The 21,291-nt window shown below is 40.9% G+C and overlaps 1 protein-coding gene across 2 annotated transcripts in view; it reads right to left on the bottom strand.

Moving 5' to 3' along the window:
* syt3 (synaptotagmin III) overlaps positions 1 to 21,291 on the bottom strand; it is a 58,012-nt gene that overhangs the window by 21,102 nt on the left and 15,619 nt on the right. For both annotated transcript variants that reach the window (XM_026916803.3, XM_026916802.3), the window contains 5 exons: positions 19,622 to 20,370; positions 8,751 to 9,149; positions 7,891 to 7,993; positions 6,319 to 6,501; positions 459 to 585 (listed from right to left, as the gene is read on the bottom strand). In XM_026916803.3, the coding sequence (XP_026772604.3) occupies positions 459 to 585; positions 6,319 to 6,501; positions 7,891 to 7,993; positions 8,751 to 9,149; positions 19,622 to 19,769 (960 nt within the window). In that variant the 5' untranslated portion in view covers positions 19,770 to 20,370. The remainder of the gene's footprint in view (positions 1 to 458; positions 586 to 6,318; positions 6,502 to 7,890; positions 7,994 to 8,750; positions 9,150 to 19,621; positions 20,371 to 21,291) is intronic.

Genomic DNA, 21,291 nt, shown 5'->3' with positions numbered 1-21,291 from the left:
TCATAAGGCCTTATGAACAATGCCTTGAATAATATGTTGCAGTTTATCCTTGTCACTGGACTTTCGAAATTTGAAATTTGCCTAAACTTTCCATTTTCAAAAGCGAACTCTATATGAGAAAAGGAAAGAAAATGAGACATGAAGGAAGCAGTAGAATAAGAGTGAGAAAGGTGACAGGTACTTCTAGACATTTCTTGAGGTACTACAAAGCTTCAGAACTTTTGAGAGACTAAACTGTTCCACGTTCTTCTGAAGTACTAGAGAGGTTGAAAGTAAATAGTTTCAGAATGTTTTTTTAAAAAAATATATTTTAAAAAAAGGTGAACACTGAGCAGGTTGAGTTTAACACCACAGACAAGGAAAGGAATGAAAGCAGCTGAAATAAACGCCTCTGTATCAGAGTTATACGTTAATATTGTGGAGGAGTGAAAGAGGAGGATGGAGGGAAAAGCCAGCACCTTGGTCTGAAACTTCTTCTTCCTGTCAGGCAGCAGGTAGATCTTCACGTACGGGTCTGAGAAGCCGTTGGCGTCTTTGGCCGGCAGGTCCAGAGCTTTAAGGATCTTCACCACCAGCTGCTCCGTGCTGCGAGAGAGAGAGAGAGAGAGAGAGAGAGAGAGAGATCCGGAGAGATGCCATGAAAATTTCCAACAATGTTTCCACCAATGCACTGTAAAGCTGCCATCAGCTTAATCTGATATGATTCAGAGCTGTCAGTATGACACTACGGCTAGTCCACATTAATCTGGATAGATCTGAAAACTGTATTTTCGGTTTAAAACGCTCTCCATCTACACTGGCATTTTCAAACTTTTTCTAAAAATCGCTAGTTCACACTGAAGCGTCTGAAAACGCTCACAGCCCTGTACTGCGCATGCGTAAAAACGTAGGAAGCTTTGGCCTGCGTTATTATAAATGGACAGATGTTTTATAAACGGACAGATGAAGAGGTGGAGGTGTTGCTCCGGTAACCCGAGACTATAAAGTTGTTTGTTTTGAGTTAAATGGGTCACATGACTAAAAATACATCATTGTTTTTGAATATCTCTGTTTTCTCGGTTCACACTACAACCCGAAAATGGCGTTTTGAAATTTATCCACTTGGGAGAGAGTTTCCAAATTTATCTGGATTAATGTGGACGTAGCCTTTCACACACTCATTCACACACTCATTCACTCATTTGTTTTTGGAGGAGAACCTGGAGAAACCCATGTGGAAAACTGGAAGAACCAGGGAAAGAACATGCACAGATGGAAAGCTAAGCTCAGGAGGGAACTCAGGACCCTGGAGCTAGATTTACAATCCAGCACACATCATATTAATGGTTTAAACTGACATTGCAACGGGTGAACTGAATGATGACCTTCATTTTAATGTTAATTTTAACTCCACAGCTTTTATTTATATTCAGTTGTACTGTCTATAATATTCATCTCATGCTGCTGACCTGCTGTTCCATATTTTTCATATTATTCAGTCACTGTTCTCCAGTTTCTGAAGCCTGCATATGTGTGTGTGTGTGTGTGTGAATGTGAGTGATGCACTCAGTGGGTTGTTTATGGGCCGTTCTATATTTGCATACTATAAGTTCCTGCAAGTTATAATTTTAAGCACTGAATAACTCTCCTTTTCTGTTCACTACTTAGCACAGCATCACCCTGAGCCATCTCTTTAACTTATACAGTATCATAAAAATAATTATAAAATACTTAACACAGTCACATCCGTCCTTCCAATACGATGATCTTGATACGTGATCAATTTTGTAATCTGTTGTGATGTGTTTCAACACTGTGCAAAATGTTTAATTTTAAATTTAACTGGAAAGCCACGCCTCCATTGCTGTGACTTACAGGCAGAGAGGCCACACCTCCTACACTCAGACTGACAGGAGCAGAAGCCACGCCTCCTTAAGTAGGACTTACACGTAAAGACTTCATGCCTCTTTCATTGGGATTCAAGCAGAGAGGCCACACCTACTTCACTAAGACCAACAGGCACAGAAGCCACGCCTCCTTCACTAAGACTTACAGACACAGAGGCCACACCTACTTCACTAAGACCAACAGGCACAGAGGCCACACCTACTTCACTAAGACCAACAGGCACAGAGGCCACGCCTCCTTCACTAAGACTTACAGATACAGAGGCCATGCCTCCTTCACTAAGACTTACAGGCACAGAGGCCACGCCTCCTTCACTAAGACTGACAGATACAGAGGCCACGCCTCCTTCACTAAGACTTACAGACACAGAGGCCATGCCTCCTTCTCTAAGACTTACAGACACAGAGGCCACACCTCCTTCACTGAGACTGACAGACACAGAGGCCACGCCTCCTTTTCTGCCACTGACAGATTTTGAGATCATGCCTCCTACAACACTAGTAGTTTTCCTATGTGTTACTTTTACATGAGTTATTTTTCAGAAAGTAATTTTTTTATATACTTTACACAACACTGATTTTTCAGCCTCTAATTTTAGTAAAAAATTAAAAATCTGGGTCAGTACAAAAGGGTTAAGAGTTTGATCGATAAAGACTCAGATCTCTGGGCTACAAGCACCAGTAAATATGAAAGCTTAAATATTTAATGCGTATGTGTACGTGCTGCAAGAGAAGCGCCTGGAGCATGAGGACTTGATCAATAATGTAGACCTTATTACATGCACCACTATCACTCATGCCTTGTCTATAGCATAGCAAGCGACGCAGACCGGTGGTGTTTTGGCGGCGACCCGCAAAAAGCGCCCTTGTGTGAGGATTTAATTACAGGACACAAATCTCTCTGGGATCTAATCAGACCTTATTAGGATGTGTCTCTCAACGTTAACGATGGAGTCACCACTTCATTAGAGCTCTTAGAAAGACAGCAGGATGTCTTAAAGGGTACATCATCTCTCCATTTGTTGTGGTCCCCGCCCTCGCCAGCGTCTCATTTGAGATTTGGCTTCATCTTGTGCTGTTACATCTAGTGCGCTTTGATATTTATTTACATGGATCTCTTAGCTAGCTAAAATGGCATTATAACCAATCAGAAAACAATTCCCACCCCCAAAGCCACTGTATCCAATCAGGGCACAGTTCCTGCCTTCATTAGCATGATAACCAATTGGACCACAGGCTTAAATGCTTCTGCAACCAATCAGATTTCAGTTCCTACCCCCAACACCACAGTAACCACAGCTGCAGGAACCCTTTATTACAGGCATAAAAAAGCAGAGTCACTGTTACCACCCGAAGCTGATTATTTTCCTATAACTGCACACACTCCGGAGTGTTTTGTTCCTCTTATACCACATGGACAGTTAGGAATTATATTTATTAAAGAAGCGCACACCATACTTTAAATGCATTTAGAGTTATATTTAATGCTGTAAACTGTAACCTACAGACCGTGTTGATAACGACATTGAAAAGGTGCTGAATATTGGAGCGTATTGTATGCGTGATTTATGTAGATGAATAAGTGAGGGCAGTAAAGCTGCATGTGGAGAGAAAGTCATCATTCTGACAGCACTACACACTCCAAACAATGCAGCTTCAGATAAAACCTGTCATCATAAATACAGGGTGCTTCTAACTTCAGCTGTGATTAAACAACGGGCTGTCGTATTCACACATCGTACTAACGCCTCATGGCTCGCTCTTTTCCTTAATCAGTGAGTGACAGCACCTCCTCCTCATTCATAGTGACACAAAGCCACACTTTCAGACATGCTCCCTGTAGCCCTCGGCGCCAAAAACCGACAGAGACAAATCAACAGATAAATAACAATAGCACTTCAGGAGCTTGTAGGCGGCGGCTAAAAATGGCTGCTATTCCCCTGGCGCATGTGTGTGTGCGATAACAGCCGTGTCCCACAGGGTCGAAACCTGCTATTCCCGAACCGCTTCTCGCCGTGACACATCGGCATATCGCCAACACGACAAGACGACAAGATGACACAGCTGGAGATGTGATAATGTCAGTGAAAGAGCACCTGAAGAGCATCACTACGCGAGCTGGGTGTTTATGTCACACACGTAGCACCACTGCTCACAACACAGATCAGCTGTCTCAACCTTAATATCATGATTTTACCAGGTTTTCTCTACGTTTTTTGAACCACACAACATGAGTGTATTACTTAATTGTCATCCCTCTCTTTTTCTTTCCTAATTTCCTCAGTTCTTATCTGGTGAACAGCATTATGGGATTGGAAGCATTGCATGCATGTGATGTTTCTTGTGTAACGATGTGTGCAAGTTAAGTTGTGTAATTGAATATTACACCACAGCGCTGTTGGATTCTTCGATCTGATTGGTCAGGAGGTGTTGATTAGTTTTCTATAACAGTTTTCTATGACAGTAGTGCAGCTGCAACTCACAGGTTTATTAATAATTAATGCGCTCGTTCTAATACGTTGTTGTTTTTATAATAACAGCTCATTCACAGGGACGTGGACAGCATAAATGGATTCAAAAAAATGCATTGATATGGTGAAGTTGAAGTAAGGAGACTTTTATTTTAACATTTATGGAAGGAGTCTCCTGTGTCAGAGGTGAAGCTGTAACTGTAAGTTTTCCAACATCTTCAGGACAGAGGAGTTTACGCTTCTTTGCGGTTTCTCAGTAACATGACAAGCTGTGATTGTTTTTTTATCTTATTAACTTCAAGAGAGAGAAAAAAAGAGAGGCTGGTGAGGGATCAATGGTTTATAGCTGCTATAACATAAGTGAACTAACATGTTTCATGTATGTAACTATAAATGGATAAAAAGTACGATGTGTCATTCTTTAATAAATCACAACGCATCACAGCACTGCGTCGTTGATTATTTCCCTGTAATAGCATGTCCAGCTGTGTTTTATTCTTTACTCGATACATGTTGATTTTGAAATCATGGAGTATCCATTTACAATCTGCCTCAATTTATCCATTAATCCCCATTTATTCCCTCTTTCTCTTCTTCTTCTCGACCTCCAGCCTCTGTCTTTTTCTCCCTCTATAACTCTGGATGTAACGCAGCTCGGTGTTATTATGTGTTGACGGCGTGGGCCTGTTTAAAGTGGTCGGCCATATATAATTCATGGCTCTGCTTCTCTCTCTCATTTCTCAGACATCAGCACTTTCACGCACTCACTGAAGAGCTGCTGAAATAAAAGACTCGAGCAGGACTATAATTCAAACCCGCTCATACGTCTTTCTCTCCTCCTTTTCTCTTAAAGTGAACTGTTTTAAATAGCCCCGATGCTAAAACCTATCCAACCCGCATAATAAACATTACGTAAGAAATCATGTTGAAAAAAAAATCATATTTACATTAGAGCTCATTTGGACTCCGAGAGTAAGGAGGTGAAATAACGACGTTAAAAATAACCTGAGCATGATAAAAATAAAGCTGTGAGCACAGGAGGGGACGCATCGTTTCATAAAACAAGTGCCAGCAAACAGAACAGCATGTTTCCCTCGGACTAGCAGGGTGTGTTAGCACCCCAAAGGTGATTATTCTCCTATCAGCAAGTCCCCGAGTGTTTTATTCCTCTCATACCACAGCAATTTGCCAACAATTACCATTTTTCACAGATGGAAGAATGACACATCATAGCTTTTATCCATTTATAGTTACATTTAATGCTGCGGAACTTCAGTGAAACAAGTTGTCACTTAGGTTACAGTAGCTATAAACAGTCATTTCCTCACTAGTCTCTTTTCTCTCTCTTTGATGAGACAAAATGAAGGAAAAAAAAAAAAACGCAGCTTGACAATGCCGAAAATTCAGACTGAAATGCATTCAGACCGGTGAAAAAAAAAAGAAATACTACCTGAAATAAATGGCATTGCTTTTCATTAGTGACATGCAGAAAATACACCACACTGAAAAGCAAAACCGCCATTGCATTGCTCATATTTCACTTTATCTTTATAACAAACACCTTTTTTTTAAAGAATTAAGCCCCGCCTTCACATCAGACATGAATGTAATTCATTGCATTTCACTTTCATCGGTGCGTTGCAGTCATGTCACACTGAAATGCAATCACTATACACCTTAAGGGGGGAAAAAGCTTGATTAAAAAAATGTAATCTAAATGTTGTGTTTCTAAGATGAAAACCATGAAGCTGGACGCTGAAGTAGCTCCAGAACAGGTGATGACATCATTACATACATCACTTAAATTAACTGTAACTGCGAGTAAAACTACAGACTGGGAAAGATTTGTAAATCTGGAGTGTGTGTGTGTGTGTGTGTTTATTTTTAGCTGAAGAAGCGAGCAGATGGAGGGATCATGAGGTTTTTGGAAGGAGGAAGTGTGTGAGGTGACGTGAGCTCACTTGAAGGCGTAGCGGAGCAGGAAGCTGATCTTTCCGCACGTGTCGCCCTCCTTGCCCTCGCCCTGCTCGCCCTGCCGCGGCCGGTACAGCTCCGGCTTGATCTGCCCAATGCTGGTCACCTGCTCGCTCTTCTCCTCTCCGTGGAAATCAGGACTAGAGAGCTGATGAGTCATGGGCTTGGGCCTGGAGAGAGAGAGAGAGAGAGAGAGAGAGAGAGAGAGAGAGAGAAACAGGGGCAAGGTAATACATACACACACTCTAGTAAAAAATCCAGAGAAACACAGAAACAGAGAGACGGACTGAGCACGTGATTAAATACTCAACTGATAGACAGACTCATAAATATAAAACAACAGACAGATAGAGAGATAAATAGACAGATGGAAAGACAGACACGAAAACAACAGATAGATAGATAGATAGATAGATAGATAGACAAAATTAGGCAGATAACTGTATAGACAAATAGACAAACACAAAAATAGATAGACAGACAGATTGAAAGACAGACAGACAAAAAATAGACAGATGGATAGACAGACTGACCTACAGACACCAAAATAGAAAAAAATTAGAAAAAATATATTAAAAAACATACAAAAATAAACAGACAGACATACAGAGAGATAGATAGACAGACAGGTAAATAGATAGAAAGATAGAAAGCTAGACAGACAGACACACGGATAAATAAATACATAAAAACACAGACACAAAAACAGACAGACATATAAATGAATAGACAGATAGATAGATAGATAGATAGATAGATAGATAGATAGAAAGATAGATAGATAGACATACAGAGATAAACTGACAGACAGACAGATATGGATAGACAAACAGACAGAGAGACATGAACGATAGACAGACACAAAACTAGATAGATGGATAAATGGATAGAGGGACAAACAGACAGACACAAAGATACATAGACAGACATAAAAATAGACAGACAGACATATAGGCAGACATAGATAGATAGATAGATAGATAGATAGATAGATAGATAGATAGATATATAGATAGATAGACAAAATTAGGCAGATAAATGTATAGACAAATAGACAAACACAAAAATAGATAGACAGACAGATTGAAAGACAGACAGACAAAAAATAGACAGATGGATAGACAGACTGACCTACAGACACCAAAATAGAAAAAAAAATAGAAAAAATAAAAAATTGAAATAATAATAGAAAAAATATATTAAAAAACGTACAAAAATAGATAGACTGACATACAGAGAGATAGATAGACAGACAGGTAAATAGATAGACAGATAGAAAGCTAGACAGACATGCAGATAAATAAATACATAAAAACACAGACACAAAAACAGACACATATAAATGAATAGATAGATAGATAGATAGATAGATAGATAGATAGATAGATAGACAGAGATGAACTGACAGACAGACAGATATGGATAGACAAACAGACAGAGAGACATGAACGCTGTAAGGAAACTCAGTTAAACAGTTCACTATAAAAACAAAAAACAAACATCTTTAAATATGTACAGAACACTGAAAAGTGAAAGGTGAAAGGTGAAAGGTCACTGACCTGGGGGTGACCGGCTGCGAGTGGGCGTTGGCCAGATCTTTAGCAGCAGATCCTCCGTCAGGTGGCGGCAGTTCAGGAGACGTCTGGCTCAGTTTAATATTCCCTGAAGGAAAAGAAAGCCTCCATGTCACCCTGCATTTAAATACAGTCACGTGTTCAACACATTTACTAGAAAATAACAAATTAACGCTCCGCCCTCGTCGTATTCAGCACTTCATCATTTCCTGGGAGCTCCTGGAGATACTCCGAAGTTAGCAGCAGTGTTGTGTCTCCTACGCTTTGCTTTTCCCTGGAGTCTGCTGCTTGTCGATATGAAAGTGAAGTTAGCCGTTTTAACCACAGCGGCCCTTGATCTGAGAAAAAACGATCGATTTTGGCTAAAGTTCATAGAAAATCTTGATGATCGAGACTCTCACAGCTAACACCTCTGCCTGAGGATTTCTGAAACAGCTAAATCATTGATTTGTCTCAGTCATACCTTTGATCATGATGCTTATGATGTCAGACTGTAAAAATATCCTAAAAGTTTAGTTACATTTATGATTCTTTTGCTTTGGTTATTTAACAACAGCCTTCTATTTTAACGAGTATACGAAAAAGAAAAACAGAACGAGCAGACGTCTGACTTCAGGGTGTTTACACTGTACTGTATAAAGCCGGTTTCACAGAGTGCCGTTTCAAAGATTATTGACTCGTTACACTGTACGAGATCCTGATAAAATCTCAGATTATACGATGAAGATCCTCTGACGATAGATCTATGAGGAAAGAAAATGACTACGCTCCGCTTACATCATCAATCAGCGCGATCCGGAAATCAGCTCGCGCAGAAGGCAGGCAGCTGTGCACTTCAGACTCACCTGCGTTGTTGGGGTAGGAGTCCATGTCCAGGTAGGAGTGCTCCTGCATTTCCTGAGGCCCGCCCATGACCCCGCCCACCATCATGGCCCCTCCTCCCTCCACCCCCATCAGGTCAGAGAAGTGCGGGTGGTGTTGGCCGGCCTGGGCCAGAGACGGATAAAGAGAGGACGAGGAGTGCGTGTCTTTCCTCTGCAATAAAGGGGGAAGGAGGGAGGAGCCTCCGGCGACCCCGTGAAGCCCCGCCCCTCCAGGGAGGAGCCCGGCTGTCAGGCTCAGGCCACCACCCTCTTTGTCTCTCCATGGCAACCAGCAGAGCTTCCAGGAGACGAAGAGCGAGACGGAAAGCAGCACGATGCCGCAGAACGTCACGATGACAGAGAGGAGGCTGACAGAGATCTCTGAGAGAGAGAGAGAGAGAGAGAGAGAAAGCGAGAGAGAGACAGACAGACCAATAAAGCCATTTTGAGTTGAATTGAATTGACAGTACAGATTGAAAAAAGTTGAGAAAAAAGGACAAGAGCAAAGCCAGTGAGTGAGTGAGTGAGAAATATAGAGGCAAACACCATTAAATAAAGAAGTAGAGAAATCGAGTGAGAAAGACTGGATTAAAGAAAGAGCCAGACAGAAATAAAGATCGAGAATTCTCAATTCTGATTGGTCAGAAGGTGTTGATACATTTTTATAACAGCAGCTCTGACAGTATTACAGGTTTATATTAATGCACTTGTTCTAATAAATGTTATGGTTTCCATAGCAACGGCTTGTTCACAGAGGACACTACACTAATAATAAAAAAAATATTGAGATGGTGAAGTTTTCTCCAGGGTAAGGAGATGTTTATTTAACATTTAAGGAAGGAGACTCCAGTGTCAGTGCTTTGTAACAGTCAGAGGTAAAGCTGTAACTTTGTGGTTTCTCAGTAACATGACAAGCTGCGAGAGAGAGAGAGAGAGAGAGAGAGAGAGAGAGAGAGAGAAAGAGAGGCTGGTGAGGTAACTTTACGTTCAGCAAATATGGTAAATTATTGTGATTATTAAAACCTAGAATAATCTTGACTATGAGTCTCAATATAGGAGTATTTTACATCCACAACACGCGATCTGTTCATCAGTCCACCGTCTGATTTTCTGGTTTTCTCACTGCTACTGAAACAGTAAAACGTTCTGCTCGAGAGAAACCCGGCAAGCTCAGAGCGCCGAGTGAGTGAAAAATATCGAATGAAAAGCAAGAGACTAAAAGAGAATAAGTGTGAGAGGTATAAAGACAAACAGAATTTGAGTAAGAGGCCAAAGAGAGAGAAAAATAGCACATAAGAGGTGATAGAAAAATAAACAGAAGGACAGAAAGAGCAGGAAACAGACTGAGAGAAACATGGAGTAAACAAACTGGAGAAAGAGAGAAAGAAAGAGATGGAAAATAAACCAGAAAGAAGCAGAGGCAAAGAGGCAAAGCAGAAAAAAAGACAAGAAAGAGAGAAATATATAGACTTATGTAGAAATCTACACTCTTTAAAATATTCGTTGCATAGTTAAAGATTCTTAGAAAGAAAAAGAAAGAAAAGAAATAGTCAAAGAAAGATGACAGAGAAACAGAAACCGAAAAGAAACACAGAAAGAAAAAGACAAAAAACAAAAGAAAGAAAGAAAGAAAGAAAGAAGGAAAGAAAGAAAGAACTGACTGACAGGATGGAAAGAAAGAAAGAAAGAAAGAACTGACTGACAGGATGGAAAGAAAGAAAGAACTGACTGACAGGATGGATAGAACTGAAAGAAAGAAAGAAAGAAAGAAAAGGAAACAGACATCAAGGAAGGAAGGAAGGAGAGAAGGACTGAAGGGCTGATGGAAGGAAGAAGAAGTTATACAGGACAGACAGAGAAATAAAGAGACAGGGAAACAGGATTACAGAGAGAGAGAAAAGGAGAGGAATAGAGAATAAGTAATAACTGACAGGATGAGAAAAAGAAAAAAGGAAAGAATAACAGATGAAATAACTAGCATGGGAGAGAAACAGAGAAGGAAAGGAAGAGAGTCGAAATTTAATGGAAGAGGATCAAAGCCAGACAATAAGAGAGAAATATAGTGATGCAGAAATGCTGAAAAATGAAAGGAAAAAAGGAAGATAAGCAAAAGTGCAAACAGAACAGCAGAGCTTGTAAAAGAGTGTAAAAGAAATAGAGTGAAGAGAGAAATGTGAAGAATATGAAATGATAAGTGGTGTCACACTCGGGCAGCGTGGATGCCAGAGCAGATTTACTGTGTAAAAATCACACAAAAAAAACAAAACTAAACAAAACTAAACAAAACTAAACAAAGCAAAGGGCAGAGCAATGCTACAGGCAATGCTGGAGAACAGGTGATAGGTCACATGATCATCAAACACACCGCACCGGGATGAGTCAAAGTCGGTAACTGGGTAAATAAAGTCAAAACCGGGATAAAAACCAGGCTTAGTGCCGTCACTGCTGAAGCACAGGAGCGAGATTTCACAGAGATCAGTTCTAAAGTCGGGTTATTTCAATAAAAAAGCCGCATGCGTGATTCTGAACTAGTGATGTGTCATTTGCAAATGACTCGGCTCTTTGAGTCGACTCCTATGTGAACACTGAGAGCTGACTCACACACACGAGCCTTTTCCTTTCTAATGTTGTAATAGAATTTTTTATAGTTGTATAATTGATGTTGTTAATCAAAATGGTTTCATAGAAACTTCTTTTCAACACCTGAGCTGTTCTTTAGCGTGAGACGTGTGTTTGAATGTGTGCTGTGTGAATGAATCAGTGTGACAGGGAGGAGTCACTGTACTGCCGCTTGGTAAAGATGTCAAAGATAAAATACTATGCAAAGTATGTTATGTTATTTATTTATTTAAAAAAAATAGTAATTATAAGAGTATGATTTCATGAAATAGTTTCAGGCGTAGATAAAATATGGCAAAAAATATATAAAAGACAAGGAGTCGTTCAGGATCTGAAAGAGTCGACTCTTATTGTTGAGCTGAGCCAAATGACCTGACGCACTGAAAAGAGGTGGAGTTCCAATCACTATTGTGAAAAGTCTAATCAAAAATCCAGAAATTGCGAATGGGGTGGATACCTGGCTAAAAACTCATTTCTAAACTTTCAGAAATTTGGTAATAATGAGAAAAAGATACAGAAAGAGTGAAATATGATATTAATGCTATTTCGATTTCATGTCTCGTTATTATTATTTTTCTGCTAATATTTGTATTGTAATTATATTATTTATTGAGAAATACAGTGAGGTATTTATTTCACATTTTAACAGGAATTTAAAGTCACAGATACCTGAACATGCGGCAGTAACACACTGAGTATATTAGGTCGTAGGTGTGCCTTCAACTTGTCAAGAGATGAAAAAGCCGAGAGAGAGAGAGAGAGAGAGAGAGAGAGAGAGAGGGATTAGAGGCAGACTGAGGAGACGGATTGTTTCTTTTTTAAGTTCAGATGAGAAAGAGATCCAGACAATGAAAAAAAGAGTGTGTATGAGTGTGCATTGTGTATGGAAATAGCACCCCAGTCCCCCGATAATCCCGAATCTCTGACTGGAATACGGAGAAGTGGAGAAGCAGCGAGTGGGTTTATTCCTCGAGGGAATAAAAAGCTGCCAGGATGACGACTCTTTCCACACAGACGTCTTTCGCCCCCTGATTAAGCCTCTAATATGAGCTTTTAATCACAAGGATTTTTATGACATATTCTGCGGAGTGTGTGAGTGAATCATCGCTGGAGAATGGTGTGATGATGTGGTGAGAACTGAAAGTCTCTGTCTAATGTTCGCCGAGGAAATAAAACATCTGTCTATCAAATGAACAGTGGTTCCGTCTGCGTGGGAACCTTTAACCCCCATGTCTGGTTAAAGAAAAATAAATATACTTAAATACTGTCTCTGCTGGTATATGATAACTGTGACCCACGGAGGCCACGCCTCTTTTACTGTAACTGACACAGAGGCCACGCCTTCTTTTGCTATGACTGACGTGTTTTGACTGATCTGTAATCTGCTTGACTCCGCCACTAAAGCATTTTGGAATCGTCCATCTGAGTCCACCTCCCCTATTCAACCCCCACATCAATCTGAAGCTATTGACCTGACCCCGCCCCCTCCGCTCTCTGGCACCTTTGATCAGGCCACACCCCCTCCGCTCTCTCGCACCTTTGATCAGGCCACACCACCTCAGATCTCTGGCACCATCACCAAGCCACACCCCCTCCGCTCTCTCGCACCATCACCAGGCCACACCCCCTCAGCTCTCTGGCACATTTGATCAGGCCACACCACCTCAGATCTCTGGCACCATCACCAGGCCACACCCCCTCAGCTCTCTGGCACCTTTGATCAAGCCACACCCCCTCAGATCTCTGGCACTATCACCAGGCCACACCCCCTCAGCTCTCTGGCACCATCACCAGGCCACACCCCCTCAGCTCTCAGGCACCTTTGATCAGGCCACACCACCTCAGATCTCTGGCACCATCACCAGGCCACACCCCCTCAGATCTCTGGCACCATCACCAGGCCACACCCCCTCAGCTCTCTGGCACCTTTGATCAAGCCACACCCCCTCAGATCTCTGGCACTATCACCAGGCCACACCCCCCTCAGCTCTCTTACACCTTTGATCAAGCCACACCCCCTCAGCTCTCTGGCACCTTTGATCAGGCCACACCCCCTCAGCTCTCTGGTGCCATCCCCCAGTCCACACCCCCTCCTCTTTCTGGCACCATCCTCCAGGCCACACCCCCTCAGCTCTCTGGCACCATCCTCCAGGCCACACCCCCTCAGCTCTCTGGCACCATCCACCTGGCCACACCCCCTTCATATTATTGCATTTAAAAACAATTACATAAGACAGGAAAATAACTGCCTCCACCCCTTGTTCTCATGCTTTTCTTTCCATCTTGTTCTCTCTCTTTGCCTCACTCCCCCCCACCTTTTTACTCCTTTCCCGCCATCTCTGCTTTCTCTCTTCAATTACCTCCGCACACACACACACACACACACGCAATCTATTTCCCTCTTATTGTGTTAGGAGAAAGGAGCTCACTTTTCTATTTCCATCTCCCCTCTACTCTATATCTGTCCCTTCCCTTTCTCTCCCTCTTTCTTTTCTTTTTCCCTCCCTCTGTTCCCTTCTTCTTCTTCTTCTTCTTCTCCTCCTCTTAAGTGACTCAGCTTTCTGGCATGTGTGCATACCGTTAATCAAAAAAAAAAGGAAAAAGATATGATTGGAAATGGAGGGGGGAAGGGAGTGTTCTGTCGAGACATGGACGGAGGAAACGAGGGATGACAGGCTGAAAAGAGGACAGAAGGACAGGAAGGGAATGCAGAAGGGATGAAGGAGGGGAAAGTTAAAAACAGAGAGAGGGGAGGTAACAGATTGGTGCGAATGTTGAATTAGGCTCGCTGGCCAGCTGGTCAGGATAACGTATTTACTGCACGCTGTCAGGGAGATGGAAAGAGAGTGAGAGGTAGTGAACGAAGGAGCATAATAAAAGCAGCAAGCACTTTCCCCTGCAAGACAGAAAGCAAAAGGCACAGACAAGCCAAGTGGACAGTGATGGAGAGGGAAATAAACGCAGCGGGCGAGTGTGAGAGAGTGTTGAAGTCAGAATAAATCCCTGCTTGCTCTTCGAAAGGGTTAACGCATCGATCCTTTCGAGAGGAGAGAGGAAATAAAAAGCACACCAGAGGCAGAAAGCAGCCGGTGGTTTATCCAGCCTGATCGAATGCACCGTAACCAAAATAGTTGAAGCTGTCAGACATTAACGAATTAAGCTTTTACATTTACAGGCATGGACATTTGTGCTCTCGTGAGAGTACTGTGTATGGCAGTGTCTCCAAATTCTTCTATTCTGATATGCTTTCCTGGGAGAAATCAGTTAGCTAGCTAGCTACTGTACATCACAAGCACCTGCCCATCTAACAGAAAGTGTTATTATCAGGTTTAGTACTTTACGAAAGTCACAATGTTAAAAAATAATGTTCTGAAAACATGCAGTAATAATTTGCTTCTTAAAACAGTGCAAAGGTTTACTTTGCTAAAATGTAACTAGAGATTTAACTCTTATTCAGAAAGTATGTGAGAGTTTTGTGAGCATTATGCAACAGTTACTTGAGAGTTATGCGAGAGTAACGCGAGACTTATGAATGAGTTACATGAGAGTTACGCGAGAGTTACGTGAGAGTTATGAGAGATTTACGTGAGAGTTATGAGAGAGTTACATGAGAGTTATGTGAGAGTTACTTGAGACTTATGTGAGAATTACATGAGAGTTATGCGAGAGTTACGTGATAGTTATGAGAGAGTTACGTGAGAGTTATGCGAGAGTTACGTGAGAGTTATGCGAGAGTTACGTGATAGTTATGAATGAGTTACATGAGAGTTACGTGAGAGTTATGAGAGAGTTACATGAGAGTTATGTGAGAGTTACTTGAGTTACATGAGAGTTACTTGAGAGTTATGCGAGAGTTACGTGATAGTTATGAGAGAGTTACATGAGAGTTACGTGAGAGTTACGTGATAGTTATGAGAGAGTTACATGAGAGTTATGCGAGAGTTACGTGATAGTTATGAGAGAGTTACGTGAGAGTTATGAGAGAGTTACATGAGAGTTATGCGAGAGTTACCTGATAGTTATGAAAGAGTTACATGAGAGTTATGCGAGAGTTACGTGATAGTTATGAGAGAGTTACGTGAGAGTTATGAGAGAGTTACATGAGAGTTACTTGAGAGTTACGTGATAGTTACGTGATAGTTATGAGAGAGTTACGTGAGACTTATGTGAGAATTACATGAGAGTTATGCGAGAGTTACGTGATAGTTATGAGAGAGTTACGTGAGAGTTATGCAAAGGTTATGTAAGAGTTATGCGAGAGTTTAAGTAAAAGAGAGGCCTGTCTCAGTAATGCATAATTCTGACTTTTTAGTTGTGTGCCATCAGCTCGAGTGAGGAGTAGCATTTTCTATTGCTGATTTTTTTTTTTTTCAGATTTAATGGTAAGTGCTTGTGTTTAAAGGCGGTGGTGTGTATGCTACTGAAAAACCCCCGTCTTCTGCTCAATAAAAATCTGGCAAACTTGGAGGTGTGATCCTCCAGGTTTTGCAGGTGATTTTAATAATCTGAATATGGAGCTCAGAAAATCCACTTAAGCAGCTGCGTAACTCGGCTCTGAATACAAGAAACTTTCCCCACATAAATATACACGTAGACTTTGAACTTAAGCCACTTCATCACTTTCACAATCATATCATGTCTATATCCATGATATCCATGAAAAGCTTGTTTCCTGATATATGTGTCAATTTATGAGTTATTATGATATACTGTACACGTCAGTTTCCTTTATAAACCTTCCTTTATGAAACACACACTAACTAAACTACGCTGTTTTTAAATCTTTTAAATATGTTTTACTAAATATATTCAGAACCAAAAATGTTTCTACATGAGCTGCACTGAAGAAATTTTACACGTCCCTAAACATTACCCCTGTGTCTAAATATTACAGAGCAATTTCCCTAAATGTTGATTATTGTTTGATTTGTGTTACATTTTATTCTGAAAAATTCCATAAAATTAATATTTTTTTTAAATACGCATGGTATTTTCTTGATTAAACAATAAATCATTTTTTCCCCAACAAATTGTTCTGTAAAAGTATTTCTTTTAAGATCGTCTTTGAAGTGAAATAAATATTTTAAAGCTAAAAACATCAAGAGACTAGATTTTTGGTTTTATTATGTATGCAAATGTGTGCGTATTTAATTAGACGAAGCCTCGTTCGAATAAATAAATGTACTTTTAAAAAAGAAAAAGCTCCAATATGAAAAAATTGCAAGAACATCAGCCTGGCAAAGATTAATTGTGATATCTATTTTTTAATTATTCACAAAAATGTTTTAATCACAGCGTATTATCTACATTCTGACTTTCTTATATTAAAAAAACCTCATCTTTGAAATTAGTTTCATCTTTTTTAAGGATGGTGGTGTTAAATAAATAAATGAAGTTTGATGAAAATGAGAAAGATCTCGGCTGAAAACTCACAATGCTCCTAGATAAAGTATATAATCTTATATATTCCCAGTGTGTTCAAGTTTTTGGCCCTCAGTCATGCTTCAGGCTCTCTCGAATATTAAAGAAAAGCTGCCCACAGCTTCAGGTGAAGTTCTTGAAGTTCTCCTCATTTCGAGTTTCACAGTCACTCTCCGTATCATTATCGATAGATGCTGGTGATTCTGAGGATTTTACTGTTCCTGTCGGAGATATATTAGCATGCAGCTTCGCTCCACGGAGACCTTTCCTCTCACCCGAGCTGATCTCTCCTGATCTGATTACCCGAACTTCCTGCACTATGGTCCATTTAACTCAAGTCAGATCTGTATCATGTTCATATCATTATCTTCACTGAGGTATTTCTCAGGACTGTCAGAATATGCAGTGAAAAAGAAAAACGCTTTTTTTAATCATTAAATTATGAAATGCAAAATATCACGTATAATTCAAGATCACGTTATGTAACCTACACTCCTAATGAGGTTCTAATACGTTATCGTTTCTATAGTAACAGCTCATTCACGGGGACTTATACGACAGACGCTCCTCATAAACGGATTAAAAAATCATTAATGTGGTGAAGTTTTCTTTAAGGAAACATTTGTTTAGCATTAATGGAAGGAGTCTCCAGTGTCAGCGCTTTGTAACAGTCAGAGGTAAAGCTGTAACTTTTCCCAAAACTCTTCCGACATCTTCAGGACAGAGGAGTTTACGCTTCTTTGCAGTTTCTCGGTAACATGACAAGCTGCGTGGTTTTTGTTGTCTTATTAACTTCAAGAGAGAGAAAAGAGAAGCGACTGTTTATAGCTGCTACGACGTAAGTGAGAACAGGAACTAACAGGTGGCATAAGAAAAGTAAAACACTTGGGGACATGCTGTAATAGGAAAATAATCAATTTGGGGCTGGTCACAGTAACTCAGCTTCATCACACCACCCATCATTGATTGTTTTCCTATAACAGCATGACCCAAAGTGTTGAATTCCTTCATTTACACTCCCACCAGATTGATTAGTATAATTTCATTTTGAAGGGAATGCATCTAGTGCTAATATTAGCAGCTAGCTTTGTAAGCAGAATTAAGAAATTAGCATATTGGGAAAAGTCATAATATTTAGCAGTTCCTCTGTAATGTTTTTAAGTAACAAGAGATCACATGTCTGCCATCTTGTTTTCTATTGGTTTGGAATTACATGAGGTTAAAAGTTCATGTAGAAGAACTCACATGACGCAAAGTGAACCACAATGCTAGCTTGTTCCCCCAGGGCAAAATCAATATGGACATATTTTCTGAGCAAAAACTGTTGGCTTTTATAAGCGACTAATTAAAAATCCTGGAGACTTTTGGACCCTGCTGTGTCCGTTTCAGACACTCTCATCACTTTACTGCCTACACACAAATATCTGAGTCATATTTCTCTCTAATCATGATTTAATGTCTAATAACCAAGGTGGGATTAAATGCGGGGTCATTTCCCTTGAGTAGGTATTAATAAACATGCTAATAATGTTAGCCAAAGTGTATTTAACATGTGTAGCTCTCTGCAGCACACGACACACAGTGAATAAGAAAGCGTCTGTGCTTCCAGACCGCTTCGCTAATTAACACAAGCTAAATCAAAACTCTGCTTGTTCTCCTGATAAACAGCGTGTTTTTTTTTTCCATCATGGCTGACTCAATCTAGGTCTCCATCACTGGTGTGATTGAATTACTCTCATTAGAGAGCTCTATTTCTGGCCTTTCATGGGATTCGGGACGCATCCAGGCTCCTCCCGGGACGCCCGAGTGCGAGCGTGAGCGCTCCTGCTGCGTTAACCGCCGTGTTTCAATTTGCACAGTTGTATTTTTATGCCGTTCTCCGTTAAATGGAATGCAGAGATCATTGGAGCGAAGTCATTTTGGGCCTCTGCGGTCGAGCGGAGAGAAGCAGTAATGAGTTCGTCTGTGTAAACAGGACAGACTCCCTTGTGCTACCTGCACCGCCGTCGTCCATCCTGGCAATACAGATAAATAGCTGAGCTTAATCAAGAGAATGGACTGCTCTTAGCACTCGGCCAATCTAATGCTCTCTGCTGAGATCTCTCTAGTGCTGTTCTGTCATGCAGTTTAGCAATCATTTGTAAGGTTCCTAAACGCTAACCTAGCGTGACTAATGCTAACAGAGAAGAAAGGCTGGGAGAACAAATTAGCATGATTTTTTTTTTCTTCAAAAACTGCCATTAATCACAATGATGTAAATATAGCTAATGTACCAAACATTAGCATGATTTCACTTCTTGATAACTTTTATTTATTAGCACGTGGGTTCGCACACTAGGAGTAGCTGCTCCATGTGGGTTCGCTTGATTTAACAAATCAACAAAAATGTCCTCTTTGGTTTTATGTAATGTAATGTAATGTAATATAAATTCATTTTACGAATATATCTCTAACTGTGAAGATGGATTTTGCGTGCTACTATTTTATAATGTTAATTTAAATGAAGAGTGTACTGTATGTGCTCTTATTTGCTGTGCTGTATAGTCACTGTGCTTTTATCCACCTCAGTTTTGCTGTGATTCAGACTCGGCACATGGACTTAAAAAGGTGTGAAAGTAAGTGCCCTCTCAGGTGAGTCAGATACCTGAGGCATTAGGCAGTGGCTTCGAGTCACGTTTGTCCTTCTGACCTTCTGACGTCCTATTTTTCAGACTAATTTGAATAAGCATGTGGTTCTTTTGGAAATCCAATAATTCACTCCTAGTAAAATGTTTATGGCTTTCCACGTGTCTAATGAGCTTTTCCATCGTTACCTGTGTCAATATGTCTGTTGGGTCCCCTCATCATGTCGCTGAACTCCTGGCATCTGGCGCTATGGCTGTATCCTCCCGAGCGGAAGCACAGCTCCTCCACCAGCACCAGCGCCTTCTTGCACACGTCTTCTTCCCAATCCCCCGACATCCTCCAATCCGCATCGCACTCCTAACCCCAAATTGCGGCGCAGCCCACACCCGCCCACGCTAACCGGACGGGATCTGAGCGGAAAACTTTAGGCCACTTTTTTTTGTTTAATGACAGAGAGGCCTTGCTCACGTTTCTCTTTTGGACCACTTAGTTAATTGGAGCGCTTAATGGCTTCCACATCCATCGGTTTTGGAGCCACATTAATCCTCCTTCGTGACAGCATCGGTTCTTTGACCATGAGGAATGAGAAGAATGAGAAGAATTGCAGCAGAAAGTGAATCAAATTTCTCCTGCTTTTCTTTTACATGCTAATTTTTACTTTAGACACTTCCGAGGGCACAAAGTCCTTGTCATGGTGAATTAATGGAAACCAAATCACTTTGGAATATCCTTTAACTTTTTAGCACTCTGGATATTTATGGCTGTAAGTTTTAGGCTAAAGGCAGAGAAAGTGGTACAAAGTTTGTTCCTTTGAACAGTGTCAGAGCAGAGTTGAATTCTGGGTCGTGTAGTTCCTCTGGGATGCAGTCACTCTTCTGGTTTCCCCATTCAAGTCTTTTGCAATTCACTGCTGGTTTGGAGGAATGTCCGACATTGCCTGAGGGACAGAGAGAGACAGAGAGACAGAGAGAATATGATGATGGGCACTAAAATATAACAAGATACAAATAATACCCACGCTGATCTGCTCAGTATTCAACTCCGATCCTCTCTGGTTCGATAGTCTCAGACAGTGCTGAGGAATGAAGGCATCGTTAGCATATTTGGCTGCGGAAAGCCGGTGTGTATAATTTGTCTGCATGTCAGACTGCGACTATGACTATGGATCTGAGGGATCTCGCTGGCGGTGCCACTTTGCCCTGAGCTCATTCTGTCTAAAGAAACCAGGTCACTGCCCCCCCATGTCTCTCTCCTTTCTTCTTCTACTTCTACTTCTTCTTCTTCTACTCTGTCTTTCCTTTGCTTTCTCTTTTCTCTTGTACTTCTCCTCCTGTTACTCTCAGAGCAAATCCACTGAGAATAGGAAATGCTAATAATAAAACTCGACACCTGTCCTCTACAAATGAGAGTGGTTCGATGAAGAAGCATGAAGCATTTGTTTCCCAGTTATCGTCCGTCTGTGCCAATTTATCAAATAGTACAGGCCCCGAGTACGGCTATAAGACAAGATATAGGACATCCAGGACAAGATTTGGGTCAAGACTTTTTTTATTTCCTCCTTTCACTCTTTAGCAGTTTGCTCAGCGGGATAAAATCTGCCTTCAACCAAGAATTTGTTCTTGTACTAAGAAAAGAAAAAGTTCATGCACAGTTATGTTCCTTTACTTAATGCTGGCTTTGCTCTGTAAAATTTTTCAGCCTGATGTTGCTGTCACGGACAAAAATCACGCATTGTAAAAGGATTCTATGGTTAAAGGTCGAGATCGGCAGTTTGAGAATGCGCCACTGCAACGAGAGACAGTCAACACCAAAGTTCTGTCGAAAGAAATTAGTGATTAAAATCTGAGCGCTGTTACGA

The sequence above is a fragment of the Pangasianodon hypophthalmus genome, chromosome 13 (genome assembly GCF_027358585.1).
Source record: "Pangasianodon hypophthalmus isolate fPanHyp1 chromosome 13, fPanHyp1.pri, whole genome shotgun sequence".
Classification (NCBI taxonomy): Eukaryota; Metazoa; Chordata; class Actinopteri; order Siluriformes; family Pangasiidae; genus Pangasianodon; species Pangasianodon hypophthalmus.
Note: the sequence above shows the minus strand (reverse complement) of the source record. Positions and strands in the feature narration are given on the sequence as shown.